The following is a 15,178-nucleotide window of genomic DNA, read 5'->3' as shown; positions in this document are numbered from 1 at the left end:
ACTCCAAATGATCTGAAAAAGCTTTATGAACTTTTTCATAGACATATCTACATGTGAAAATGGGTACTAAGTGTATTTTTAATAGGGTGTCATTGCATACCATTAACCTCTTTTTTCTGTGTAAATTTTTTGACAAGTAAGCTTTTATTTTTTGTTCATTCCAAATTCGATTGCGATGAATTTGCAAACAGCCGTCGGGTGAACCGGGTAAGGCTAGCAAATGGTTTTATTTTGTTCTCCAATTATGGTCATTTTGGGAGGGTTTAGTGAAGAAGCTAGGCTTGTGAAAACACTACACCACATAAGTCTAGATAGAACAAAGCTACCCAATGTGGCATTGGTAAAAGCATAACCAACACAAATGTGTTGGCTATGAATTTATGATGATTGTTTCGAGCTGCTAATGATGAGGCGATCTGATTAACCAATATTAATGCAAGATATTGTCAAAACAATCTGAAACCATGTACAAAATCCAAAAGAGATTTCAAGTGTGGAGAAGAAAATTTAAGCATAAAAATCAGTTATTTGGGTCTAATCGAATTGAATAGTATGTTATGGCTGCCGATACTCCTACTTCTAGAAAAGTTATTGGGATCTTTAGAGTCCAATATGGAAGAGCATATGCCCAAGCAAAATAGATTTGCAAGACTATAAACTCTTTCAAATTAAATTAATTTATATTTAACAAATTTAAATTATAAAATATTATTAAAATAATTAAGTACTAAATAAAATAGAGAGCATAAATAATAAAATGATTCTATTTCTAATTTTTTTTAGTTTTTTTCGTTAAAATTTGGCTAAAAATAAAAATATCATATTGGAGATATTCTAAAACAGTGAAAGCTTATCAATATTTTATGCGTAATATATAGTATTTATTTAGTATTTTTGTTAGGTGTAATATTGTTATTTGTGTAATTTAAAATCGAATTTCACTTACTTTATTTTAATTAAAATTATAAAAATTACTAACTAATTATAGGACGTGACTTTATAATAATATTAAATACCTTGTTCTCTCCTAACAATGCTCATATAATTAATTAATAAGGACATGTTCCATTGTATCTCAATCTCCACTACTGAGCAAATTTCATGAAGGTAAGTATGTTTTCATTCTTTATTATTATGTATATTTATATTTCTCATGAATATTTGTCACGATTATAATTTACAAGAAACTATAATTAGTTTCCCAATTATAATAAGTTTCCGTTTTCAGAAAATTAATTTTTGCACAGATTACTACTATTGTTTTTTTATTATTTCCTTCTTTATTTTAAATTTCCCAAATTATGCACTTTAAAATGGAAGATTTCTAATTATTTATTAATTATAGCCAAATATATTTTCTTAAAAAAAAAACGTTTCTTATATTCTTGAAATATGTTGTAATGGTATTTACTAAACTTCCATATTAGTAATTGTATATAATGTATAATATATCATAATATGTACATATATATATCAATCAAAATATTTATATACATATCTTTCCTTCTTTTTACTAAACTAATATGAAATTGGAAAGGAAATAATCAATAGTTCCCTCCAATTAATTTATTATGTCCATTATAAATTTCTCTGAAAACACCATTATTCGATATAATAATAATAGTAAAAATAGTTTTCTTCTAGCCAAAAAAGGTTTAGTAGAAAATTAAAATAAAATTATGTTGTATTTTTTTCAATTTTTGTTTTTGAGTTGTTCAATATTTTTATTAAAGTTTGCAAATGGAGGTAATTTCCAATCAGTGACAGTTGACCAATCTGGTCATGGAAATTTCAAAACTATACAATCTGCCATTGATTCAGTCCCTTCAAACAATGCTTATTGGTTTTATATCAACATCAAGGCTGGAATTTATTGGTAAATATTTTCTTCATCCTTTTCATTTTTTAATGAGTATATTATATAAATATATATTTACAAATATTATTGTAGTGAGAGAAAATTTATTAGAGATGGTCTCGATAAAACTTTCAAGAGCAAAATTCAATAAGAAAAGTCGAAAGAAAAATTTACACCATCTATCAAGTTCTTTAAATTTATTGTAAGAGAAAATTTATTAGAAATTGTCTCGTCAAAACTTTCAAGAGCAATTTTCAATAATTATCATTAACCGAACTACTAAATGTTTTAGTACTTTACACGAGAGAGATTATTTATATTTATTGTAAGAAAAAATTTGTTAGAGATAGCCTTTTTAAATTTTGCACGAGCAAAATTCAATAGGAAAAAACTCGAGAAAGAGATTTTCAATAGTTATTATGAATCGAATTGTTATATGCTTTACATTACACCATACATTATATATTTATTGTAGGAGAAAATTTATTAAAGATGGTTTCGTTAAAAGTTTCAAGAGTAAAATCTAATAGAAAAAAACTCGAGAAAGAAAGATTAAATTTATGTTGTTGTTAAATTTTAGTTTGATTTTAGTTTTATTAAATATAAAATGATTTATATAAATGCAGGGAGAAGATAGTAATTCCAGGTAATAAGCCATTCATAATAATGAAAGGAGAAGGAATGGATAAAACGCATGTCGTTTGGAGTGATCATCAAAGTATTGCACAGAGTCCAACTTTCTCTTGTGCTGCTCATAATACTATCCTCTATTCCATCTCCTTCATAGTAAGAAATTATATTCTTTTCATTTACTTTTATTTTTATTATTTTCATGTTAATAATAATATTTAATTTTGAATTTTTTATTTCAAAACATAATTATAATGCTCGATTTTCTTTCGAAAAAAAAAATCAAAATCTTAAGATTTATCTTCAACTTACTGTTTTTAATACGGAGTTTTATTTGCCTGTTACTAATACGAAAAAACAACTTAGATTTTTCTTTACAGTACGAAATTTTTTAAAATATAAAAAAAGATAAAATTATGTAAAATTGTAAAAAAAAAAATTGTATTGTTTAAATTTTCTTTTAAATTATCTATTAGGGTTTTATTACCCTAAATATCACCAAAACAAATCAAATCAAATCATTTCAATATATTTTTTCATAGCATCTCTTTCTATGAATACTAATTTGAAAATCTATGTCACTAATTAATTAATTTTTTTTTAAACAGAATTCATACAACCACGCCGTTCTCAACAACGAGAAAGGGAACCCGAGAGCTCCGGCAGTGGCGGTGCTAGTGACGGGCGACATGATCAAGTTCAATAATTGTGGGTTTTATGGGTTGCAGGACACCTTGTGGGATCAACAAGGAAGACATTACTATCAAAATTGCCTCATAGAAGGAGCTGTAGACTTTATTTTTGGTAGTGGCCAATCTATTTTTGAGGTACCATTTTTTTTTTTTTATTAATAATTTAAATTTCAGTTTTGTAATTTATTATTTTCTTAAAAATTCTACATTGTGTTACATTTTGTACACGATATTTTATTTATGAAATTTATCAATATAATAATTTAATTGAACATACCTCACAAGTCACATGTTATATCACATTTTATTTAGAGTAATTTGTAGCTTAAATAATTTTGTTTAACTTTTGGTTGTAGATAAATACTTAAATTAAATTTTTGACGGTAATAAAAGTTATATTTTTGTAATTTCTTTATCTAACCATTAAATGTAGTCATTATGTACGTGTCATTTTTTTATTGGTATATATTTAATTTAATTTTTAAATAAAAATAAAAATTGAATGATTTGGACCAATCAAAGACTGTCACACGATCCATTGACGGCCAGTTTCATACGGAAGTTTCAAAAATATAACTTAAGTATTATTACCGTTAAAAAAATTAAACTTAGGTATTTATTTACAACGAGCAGTTAAGTTTAAGTATTTATACCACAAATTATTTTTTTATTTATAGTAAAAATTTTAGTTTATTTTCTTGTGTTTAAATAACTATAATATTTCTTTAAGAAAAAGAAAACAATAACCACATTAAATTTACACATCATTATGGCACCACAAATTTAGAGTAACTTTGTTGTTTTTATTAATAAAATTTTCTTGAATTTTGTTTTTTTTTAATAATAATTATTTTTACAAAACACTATTAATTATTGTTACTAATTAAATCTTTATATTTGTGTATAGCATTGTACAATATCTGTAATAGGAGGATCACTTGGGACTGGTTTTGTGGGGTTCATAACTGCACAAGGAAGAACTAACAATAATGATGGGAGTGGATTTGTGTTCAAGAATTGCAATGTTATTGGTACCGGTTCGGTCTTTTTAGGGAGGCCATGGCGACCCTATTCTAGGGTACTCTTTTACAATTCGTATTTATCGAACGTTGTAGTCCCCCAAGGTTGGAATGCTTGGAAATCTACTGGTTATGAGTAAGTTTTCTCGAGTTTTTTATTATCTTTTGGTACCATGTGTTTTATCAAATATAGAGTTAGTAACTTATATTTTAATGATGTTTATTTAGTATTTTGTAATTTAAAATCGTACATATATTTATAATACTCTCAATATTACTACTTAAGTGATAAATCATTAGTTTGACAATTAAATTTGAATTAAAAATTCATTATCTTTTATTAACATAAATATTTATGAGTTAGTACATTTCTTATATTTGTCGATTTAGTTATACTAGTGCATCTTTTATTACCAAGATTCCAAATTCTAATACTGCTCTCTCAATGTAAAATAAAAAATTATTTATGCTTTACTTTTTGTTTTTTTTTTCTTTTAAAAAACAATATTATGCAATAAAATGTATGTGTTTTTTCAAAAATAAAAGATTTCTCTTCCTCTTCTTCTTCTTAATTTTTTTTTTACAAATATTCCAAGTTTGAATACTCATTCTTATTTATTTATTTATTTAATATTATTTTTTTATGGATTATAGGGGCCAATTGAGTTTTTCTGAAGAGGGTTGTTCTGGACCAGGATCTAATCTTTCTACACGAGTGAGATGGATGAAGAAATTAGACAAGGGCTCTTTGAACCAAATGACTAGCTTAAATTTTATTAATAGTGATCATTGGCTTGAAAAAATGCCACTTTAATTTTGTTTGGGAAATCTGCAGCTACAGGCTTATTAAGTCTCTCGGTTTCTTTTCGGGTCAATATTGTTTATTGACTATTGTTATTAGGCATTATGATATCTAACACTATTATGAGATCATTGAGATGATATCTTATAAATGGTTAACAGTTTTTGTTAATCATTATTAAAAGAAAATAAGTGAGACCTGATATTAAATTATACTAGTATAATAGATGTATTATAGCATTTTTTTGATCTATTTCGTCTAAATATTGGTGCATTTTACTTTCTTTTTGAGTCAACTCGTGAATTATTATTAAAGTAAAATAAATACGACTCGATGTTAAATTATATTAGTAGAAATATGATATCTCATGCAAGTGTTAGGATACCACAAGTATTTTTTAGCATTTCCCTTATCTATTTTGCTAATATATTGGTGCATTTTACTTTCTTGTATTTAATAGAATTATTGAACTATTAAATGCCAATTAAGTTGATAAATTATCAATTAAAGGCTTATAAAGTCTCCTTATTTCTTTTTTAGGTTAAGAGTCTACTTCATCAATAAATTTTGTATTTTAGTTTTTTTTTGTCTAATGGAACAATTAAATGTTAAACTATTCAGAAAATTTCGAAAATTTATAAGTAATTTACGATCAAAAAAACTCTACTGAATGCCAAACAGATAAAGAATCTACTAAATTAAACAACCAAATGTACTACAAATATTTCCAAGGGATTATAAGCTTTTGATGGAAGCTATAAGACTATGTTCACATTTAATTTTCAAAGGTCATTTATGTATGAAATTTTGATGCGAAGTTTATTAAAAAAAGTCCACCTCATATTTAAGACTTAACTATTGTATAGGCATCTAATTGTGTTTTTAAATTCTATTTTATTTATTTTCTGATTTTTAGTATTAGTCTAATAATAGGTAAAAACCAAAAGTCATCAAACACTATTTGCATTAATAAAAGAATTAAAGAAATACAATTAATGCTTCCAACCATATTGTAAATCTATTTTCCTTTTCTTAATTGATATTGCTATCATGTTACAATGGTTAATATTATTGAAAAAATTTATTCATGAATTTTATTAATTCAATAAAAATGAATTTAATGGGAGGTTTTACTATTCAAATTTTATTACTTATTATATGTTGTTAATATAAAATAAAAGTACTAAATATAGACATGGTGCAATATAGGATGAGTTTTCTCTCTCTAATTTTGGTTTTGTCACTCTAACACATGTTTTCTTTCTTTCTTTCTTTCTTTCTTTTTTTTTTTTTTGAGAGAGAGAAAATGTAACGTCCCCGCTTCAAGCCTCCATTGGGCCCTTACACCCACGGACTAATGGCTCTTATACACGAGTACGACACTCTGGCTGCTTCCTGGATTGATGACTGACCCTACCGACCAACACGAGTGTTTTCAGCGTGCTTTGTCCTCACTCGCACGCATCCTGGGAAAACTTCCCAGGAGGTCACCCATCCTTGAAATTGCTCCAGGCCAAGCACGCTTAACTGTGGAGTTCTTTCATGATGGGCTACCGAAAAACAAGATGCACCTTGTTGACATAGGTAGTACCAATCAATCCATTGAAGCTCTCTTCAACTGTGTAGTCCCATACCTACACAGTCTCAGAATCATCCCACTTGACCTTCCCCAGGCGGTGTGGGATTGCACGGTTACCCGCATTTCCCCTTACGGATCACGGGACTACCGATCGTCACAATCACCCCCACGGGGTTCGACGTCCTCGTCGACCACACTTCCGCCGGGCCGGGCGTTCGATACCATTTGTAACGTCCCCGCTTCAAGCCTCCATTGGGCCCTTACACCCACGGACTAATGGCTCTTATACACGAGTACGACACTCTGGCTGCTTCCTGGATTGATGACTGACCCTACCGACCAACACGAGTGTTTTCAGCGTGCTTTGTCCTCACTCGCACGCATCCTGGGAAAACTTCCCAGGAGGTCACCCATCCTTGAAATTGCTCCAGGCCAAGCACGCTTAACTGTGGAGTTCTTTCGTGATGGGCTACCGAAAAACAAGATGCACCTTGTTGACATAGGTAGTACCAATCAATCCATTGAAGCTCTCTTCAACTGTGTAGTCCCATACCTACACAGTCTCAGAATCATCCCACTTGACCTTCCCCAGGCGGTGTGGGATTGCACAGTTTACCCGGTATTTCCCCTTACGGATCACGGGACTACTGACTGTCACAGAAAATGAAATTTCCATTAATAGGAAAATTGGACAAAGTTTAAAGTTAAAGCTTATAGAGTAAAATCAATAATAATATGTATATGAAATCGTTTACAATTAAAAAAAAAAAAAAAAAAAACCTAACAACAATCTCAACGAAAAATCTAATAATTAGGTTTTTAACTTAAATGAACATTTGACATATGCCACGTATCAATAATTATTGGTCAATGATCTTCCAATAAAAATTAAGAGTTTATATTTATTTTTTTTTCCCTTATCTTACTTTTCTCTTATTCTCTATAATGGTAATTTTTTGTTTGATTCCAATATTATAGTTTATTTAATTATTAATTTATATTTACTGAAAACTATTGTTGTTGTTGTGTTTTGATTTGTGATAACAAAAAATGATTTTTTTTATTACTATTTGAAATATCCTATCAATAGCTTGCTTTCTTCTTCTTAGCAAATCCTCAAGTTCTCTATTTGTGGGGTTTGAAAAATTTAAGGTAATTTCAATTAAAGTGACTTTTTTTCTTTTTGTTGGGTGATTTGAAATAAATCAAAATTAAACTTGTCCAATGAACAAATTGCGTTTGATTTAGGGAAATTAGGTAATTTTTTCTTCTTAATTGAAATAAATAAATAAGAAGAATTAGTTTGTGTTTGATTGAGAGTGCTCTGGGGCAATCAATTTAATAAAATTAAAGATATAAAACACTAGATTATTTTTTTTCTTTCAAATTTCATGACTATAGAGTTATTTTGAGTATTGTTACGGTGTCTAGCACCACTTTGAGATGACGTTATGGTTTAGTAATTTTCTATAATTTTTATTAAAGTAAAATAAATGAGTGTTAATATTAAATTATACTAATAATATATGGGTAAATACAATTTTAGACCTTGTGTTTTGCAAAAGTTATTAATTGGACCCTGTATTTTATTAAATGACAAAATGAACCTTGTATTTTCTAAAATAGTACAAATAGGACCCTGAATTTGTTTTTAAAGTTTAATTATAATCCGATCTAAAAGTGCTATGAAAAAACTGTTTACATTTTTTGTATCTGTTCGTATTAGGAATTGTCTTCAAGTTGGTTGTATTTAAAAAAAAAGTTGTCAAAAATTAAGCTCAGGGCCCTATTTTTACCATTTTAGAAAATACAGGGTTCATTTTATCATTTAACAAAACAGAAGGTCCAAATCTGTAACTTTTACAAAATACAGGGTCCAAAATAGTATTTACCCATAATATATGATACCTCATAAGTGTGTTAAACACCCGTGACAAACCCAACATAAGACTAGAGATGACATATGCCCACCTTAAAATTTTAATATTTAAGTTTTTTTTATTTACAATTTAGCCTTTTTTTTTTTACATTTTTACTTTAATTTTGTAAATATTTTTAAATTTATACTTTTTTTTTTGTAAATTAATTTTTATTATGTTTTAATTTTTACATTTACTCTTTAATTTTTTAACAACAAAATTATCGGGTTCTCCTCTGTTAAACACCATTAACACTTCTCAATTATTTTAGATGTATGTTAATTTATAATTTCAATAATTAATTTTTTTTATTATTATTTTTCTCTATACAAAAAAGTTAACGCCAAACTAACAAATTAAATCGTTAATTTAATAATAATAATAATAAATATAAAATTATAAATGCAAAAGGACGGAGGGAACTTGGGTCTATTTTTTCTAATTTTAACCGACCACTCCAAACACATATGGTTAGAAAAACAAAATGATTGTGGGATAGAAAATATAATTATTTCACTATTCCACACAAAATGAATAACATTTTTGTTTGAAGCATTTTTTGTTCTTAGTCATCTTAAGTTACAAACAACTATTAAAATTTATTTTCAAAATTTTAGACAAATATTTTTCTTTTTCATTTACTATTATGATAGCTAGTATGATGCATAAATTATAAGTAACTAAGTATATGTGAATGTCCCTTCGGGGACATCCGATAAAATTGGAACGATATAGAGAAAATTAGCATGGCCCTGCGCAAGGATGACACGCACAAATCGAGAAAAGTATATGTGAATTGTTTATTATTGTTGATTTTGCTTTTTTCGTGATTTTATTATATAATAAACATTACCTGATTTATCTATTAATAAAAAATTATATATATTTTTCTCTAAAAAAGTAAAAAATAAAAAATAAACGTGCATTAGACGTAACATCTACAATACAACTTAAAAAGAGAAGATTAGTTAAAGAATAATAGACATATATAGTTTTAATTTACTATTTAAATGATTAGGATGTTTATAATTTATGTTAAAGAAAATGTGTTTTTATCACTCTCCTATAAGTCTCTTTCATATTTTTTGGCAGAGAAATTCTAAAGGGTAATTATCGTGCTTAGTATTTTTATAAACTGTAATATTATTATTGGTATAATTTAATATCGGTCCTACTTATTTTTTTATTTATTTTTTTGTAATGGTTTTAAAGATGTTAAGTTTTAGAGATGCAACTAAATGTATTACAATTTCTAAACTTAGAAATGATATTCCTCAATTCATGCTAATTTATCATCCACTCTAAGTGTATGCGCAACTAATTTATGAGTTGCATTATTAGGAGGACCAGTCCTATGCTGATTTGTGCCTTATGCAAAAATAAAAATAGGGTCCAATAAAAAAGTGAAGTTATTGAGCTTTGAACACTAAACCTCTTAAATATTACTCTAATTAAAATACTGCCCAACATATATTTAGTATTATGAGTATTATTTTTTTATTTTATTATTAACTATATTTTATTTATTTTTTTCTAAATGGGGGCCTGAGCAGTGAGGGCCTAAGATGGCCGCCTCTTTCGTCTCACCTCATGGTCGATCCTGATTATTGGTTGTACTACGAACATAAACTAGGGTCTCAGGAAAACTGAAAAGTAAACTAGCAATATTATCTAATAAAGAGTCTAGCTGAATACAAATGAAAGAGCTATTTGAAAAATCAGAAACAAAAACTAAACAAACGAACACCACAAAACAAAGAGGAAGACCAAGCGTGTGTGAGATTGGGGGTGTTTATCAACCGCTCACACTATACAAAAAATATGGTTTGAAAACCTTTGAGGTGTGGTTTATAGTTTTAAATTTAATAATACAGTTGAAACTGCACCATACTATGTATTACAAAATTACCAATTTTAATCATATAGTTTTATTTTTTGTGTTTTATTTTATATATGAACAAATACATATAATATATGTATATATTACATAATTTTTTTTATAGAAACAATACAATATGATAACTTAGTAATTGGTATATATGTTATGACATTAAATTTTAATATAATATTTTTATTAGATTCACTTTTGATTTTTCATTATAATGTTTAATAACGAAGACAATATATTTTCATAATATGATTTTTACATTTTTAAAATCTTACAGTGCGGTTTAAAAAGTTACAAAAACTACATATTTAGTTTGGTTTGAAACAAAGATCACAACCCACACTACCTGCACTACGAACACTTCTATATGCGACCAATTCAATACTATTATTTAACCAATTATAGAGCGTCACCTCATGCTATTACTCACACGATATTGGTGCCCTCATTTAGACGGTGGATGAGTACTGCAAAGTGCAGAAATGTTTGTCCCTTGACTTGGCTTCACGTGCAGTATTCTACTCGTCCACTCAATCCAATTCATCACGTGGTCTTTTATTATTTTTTTCTTCCTCATCATCTTTGACAATATCTCTTAGTGCACAAAGGTCCCACTCCCACTCCTCCATCAAACTCTAGACTAGAGTATGTCTCTCCCTAGTCACTCTTGGCAACTAGCTAGCCATTATAGCTTTAATTCTCCACCACTCATCACATTCATACATATCACTTTTCCTTGGCTTCATTATACTACTCTTTCCAATAATTCACATCATGTCTTTTTAATCTTTTAAAAAATCACATGTCATTATTCTTTTTTCTTGTGGATGATCATGTTCTTGACTTTCTTCACTTAAATCACTTCAAAATATTTCACACATTTTAATACTACACCCCTTTTAGTAACTTATAAATTTATAGAAAACAGATACCGAAACAGATAGAAGGTCTACCGAAACGCTCTTACTTATAAGAGAAACAAGTTGTTCTACTACCAATTGTGCCATATGGAGTTTTCTAAAGCCATGTTCCTAACTTCAGTTACCATATATTTAAGCTGGTCTTTGATTCTCCACACTTGTTGTAGTGAAAAAAGCTTGAATTATTCCTCAAAACCAAGCTATGATAATGTTTTGAGGGACAAGATTGTGGGGTTGGCTAAGGACCCGAAAAAGGTTAAATGGATGAGCAACATAAGGAGAAGAATTCATGAGAACCCAGAACTTGCTTATGAAGAGTTTCAAACTAGTGAGCTAATTAGGCATGAGCTTGACTTACTTGGCATACCGTACCGATGGCCCGTGGCTCGAACCGGTGTGGTTGCGACTATTGGGTCCGGTTCTCCGCCCTTTGTTGCTCTAAGGGCGGACATGGATGCCTTGCCTATTCAGGTATGTTTTGTTCATTCATTCATTTAGTAACCAAATAATGGATCAAAATATGTGGAACAAACTTGATGTTTGGCTCTTTTTCTAAAGGCTCAATTTAGAATGTAATGATTTTGGAACAGAGTGTTCTGTGTGGTGTTGATTTTGGAATGTGGTTTTTGATTTTATAATTTTGGTAGGAATTGGTTGAATGGAAGCACAAAAGCAAAAATGATGGGAAAATGCATGCTTGTGGCCATGATGCTCATGTGACCATGCTCCTTGGTGCTGCAAAGATACTTAAACAGCTTGAAGATGTTTTACAGGTGAATTCCATTTAATATTCTCAAACATTCTTTTTCTAGTCTCGCGTTGCGTGGTGTAGTGGTAGGAATTGATTTTACTGGGCATCCTTCTTTGTTTAAGTCAAGGACTCTAAACCCACTATAGCCTCTCTCGAAAGGGATTATGTTTGACCCTTTTGAATGCTAGCTTGTCGTAGATGATGTTATCTGTGAGATAAGAACTCTTGAAGTAGTAGTTATTGACAATCCAAATAAGACAGACTGAGATATAAGACTCTTATAATTAGCACGTGGTATTTGGTAGGAGTAACAATTTGTGTTCGTGGGTCATATTATGACACGATTATGAGTAATTTAACATGTTTATATTTTATTTAACAAAAAAAAATATAGTTTACATACAATAAATATAATAATTTTAAGAGTGTATATCCTTACAAATGTCATTATCTTGTCATTTTCGTGTTAAACATGTTAATCTAAAAATGATCCAAATCCGTTGATTTCGTGCGGATTTCGAGCCATGTTATTATATCTAACTCAAATTGCTACCCCTAGTACCCAAGATTGTCAAAATGACCGAATGAGTGGAGAAAAGATCTGTATCACGGGATCTCTTTTTTAGTTAGCGAAAAAATGAAAACATTCTTGTGTCTCCTCTTCAAAGACTAGGAACTCATCAGTTACTATATGTTTTGCGGTCGGTTGCATTACAGGGGACAGTAATTCTTCTATTCCAACCCGCAGAAGAACGCGGTGTGGGTGCCAAGGAGATGATAAAAGAAGGGGCATTAGATAAAGTAGAGGCCATCTTTGGCATACACATATCAACTGTCTTCCCCACGGGCTTTGCTGCGGCAAGGCCCAAAGAGTTTCTAGCCGGTTGCGGTAGCTTCAAAGCGAAAATAAGCGGTAAAGGCGGTCACGCCGCGATTCCACAACAATCTATTGATCCAATTTTGGCAGCTTCAACTTCAGTAATTAGTTTGCAAAGCATAGTCTCTAGAGAGACAGACCCTTTAGATTCACAGGTAGGTAATGTACTTACAATGTTTAATTATTTGAATGATTATAATGTTGTTTATGGAAGAGTAATTAATTGAAATTGTGTAGGTGGTATCTGTGGCTATGATTCAAGCTGGGACAACCTTTAATGTTATCCCTGACTCAGCTACAATTGCTGGTACATTTAGAGCTTTCAGCAAAAAAAACTTCAATGCTTTGAGGGAAAGAATTGAAGAGGTAACATACTTATAATACATATATAGAAAGGGCTAATAATTATATTATTACAGCGATTTTTACAAAAATATTAAATTTTGGGTAAAAATTTATAATTTTACTGTCACAGAATTTTTTACAAAAAGACTATTTTTTTATAAAACAACCGTAAAAGAACAAAACAGAACAATTAAAATAACAGTGAAACAATTAAAAAATATCCGTAGAACAACCGTGAAAACTTAGCACAGTACACAGTACAAAATTTACACAGTATTTTTTAAAAAAATTCTACCTTACAGTAAAAAAGTAAAAAATTAAAAATTTCAGTATATAGTGTAAAAACGGGTCTTTTGGCCATAAAATCTAATTGGGGTTTGTTTTGTACCAAAAAAATTTACAATTTTTTGTATATATATATAGTGGTAAAAATTTAAAATATAATTGAAATTTTTTCTTAATAATATAGTATTTTATAAAATAAATTAGGTGTACTTTTTAGAAAGTAATAATGTTTGTTTAGTAAATAATAGTAAAAATTATATAATATCCATTATCTAATAATTTTTTTTTGGATGAATAGGTGATCAAGGGTCAAGCAGCTGTACATCGATGCTCTGTGGAGATTGATTTCGATGAAGAGGGACAAATTAGTATTCCACCAACTGTAAATGATAAGATAATTTATGAACATGTGAAGAGAATTTCAAGTGAAATTGTGGGACAACACAACACAATTCTCTCCCAAACCTTTATGGGAAGTGAAGATTTTGCTTTCTACTTGGAAAAAGTGGCTGGCTCTTTCTTGTTGTTAGGTATTAAAAATGACAAAATTGGAGCTATTTACTTACCACATAGCCCATATTTTATTGTAGATGAGGATGTGCTTCCCATTGGGGCATCAATCCATGCAGCTTTCGCTATTTCATACCTCTCTGATTCAACCGCCAAGTTATATTCACATTACTAGTAATAAAATATAATTTAGAGACAAATTTTTTCGATTGTTATACTTTAATACTCTTTTTTTATTCGGTAATAATACAAAAAGTTAATATTTTGTTATTTGTTAATACTTTTTTTTTATAATAACAATTCCTACCTCTTAAATTCAACCGTCAAGTTATATTCACATTATTAGTATATAATATAAGATATTTGTAACAAAAATATCTAAATATATGTAGCTTAATTAAGCTGTTTCGTACAACTGCCAAGTTATATTCACATTACTATAATATAAGTATTTTTGCGGTAATTATTTTCAAATCTTGTCGATTGTTACATTTCAATATCTAATTTTTTAGTGGTAATAATACAAAAAATTTATATTTAGTTACACTTTAATACCCAATTCTTTTTTAGCAATAATAATATAAAAGTTAATATTTTGTCGTAATTAAGTATAATTTGTTAATTTTTGTTGTGAAAAGTGACATCATATGTCTATTAATTTTCTTATTTAGGTTATATTTTAAATACTTTTGTGCAACAAATTAATGAAAAAATTTGACTATTATGGCCATAAATAATCGTATAATATATAATATAAATATATGAAGGATACAATGACATATATTGGTCCCAAAATTCAACTATATATGGCAATTAACTTCTAGATTACACTAACTCCATATGCCAATTAACAAATTATTATTTTAAAAAAATATATTAATATTACTATTATTATTTGTTCTTATTATTATTAGGTGGCAATTGAGTATTTTTGCAGAAGAGTTTTGCTAACTGGCTCCAACAAATTCCACCATATCTACCAAAAGAAAATAATATATATTATTAATTTTATACAAAATAAACATAATTAAGTTTAATGTATAAAGTAATAATTATTAGTGGAAAATATCATATATATATTATTAATTTACTTTTTTTATTAT

General features: G+C 28.5%; 2 protein-coding genes and 1 non-coding gene across 3 annotated transcripts; all 3 read left to right on the top strand.

Moving 5' to 3' along the window:
- The first annotated feature begins 35 nt into the window (after nt 1-35).
- Nucleotides 36-5,251, top strand: LOC115722619 (probable pectinesterase 29). Its single transcript, XM_061104184.1, has 5 exons — nt 36-1,876; nt 2,485-2,704; nt 3,091-3,315; nt 4,088-4,335; nt 4,854-5,251. The coding sequence occupies exons 1-5, from the start codon at nt 1,680-1,682 to the stop codon at nt 5,011-5,013; spliced, it is 1,050 nt and encodes a 349-aa protein (XP_060960167.1). The 5' UTR covers nt 36-1,679; the 3' UTR covers nt 5,014-5,251.
- A 3,944-nt stretch (nt 5,252-9,195) lies between these two features.
- Nucleotides 9,196-9,297, top strand: LOC133031619 (U6 spliceosomal RNA). Its single transcript, XR_009684722.1, has one exon. It is a non-coding gene; the product is annotated as a U6 spliceosomal RNA (small nuclear RNA).
- Nucleotides 9,298-11,051: 1,754 nt separating this feature from the next.
- Nucleotides 11,052-14,345, top strand: LOC115722411 (IAA-amino acid hydrolase ILR1-like 2). The gene is made up of 5 exons (XM_030651613.2): nt 11,052-11,778; nt 11,955-12,080; nt 12,776-13,090; nt 13,173-13,301; nt 13,864-14,345. The coding sequence occupies exons 1-5, from the start codon at nt 11,395-11,397 to the stop codon at nt 14,248-14,250; spliced, it is 1,341 nt and encodes a 446-aa protein (XP_030507473.2). The 5' UTR covers nt 11,052-11,394; the 3' UTR covers nt 14,251-14,345.
- The last annotated feature ends 833 nt before the right edge of the window (nt 14,346-15,178 follow it).

This window comes from Cannabis sativa, chromosome 9 (assembly GCF_029168945.1).
Source record: "Cannabis sativa cultivar Pink pepper isolate KNU-18-1 chromosome 9, ASM2916894v1, whole genome shotgun sequence".
In the NCBI taxonomy this organism is placed as follows: domain Eukaryota; kingdom Viridiplantae; phylum Streptophyta; class Magnoliopsida; order Rosales; family Cannabaceae; genus Cannabis; species Cannabis sativa.
This window is presented reverse-complemented; position numbering and strand designations above follow the sequence as displayed.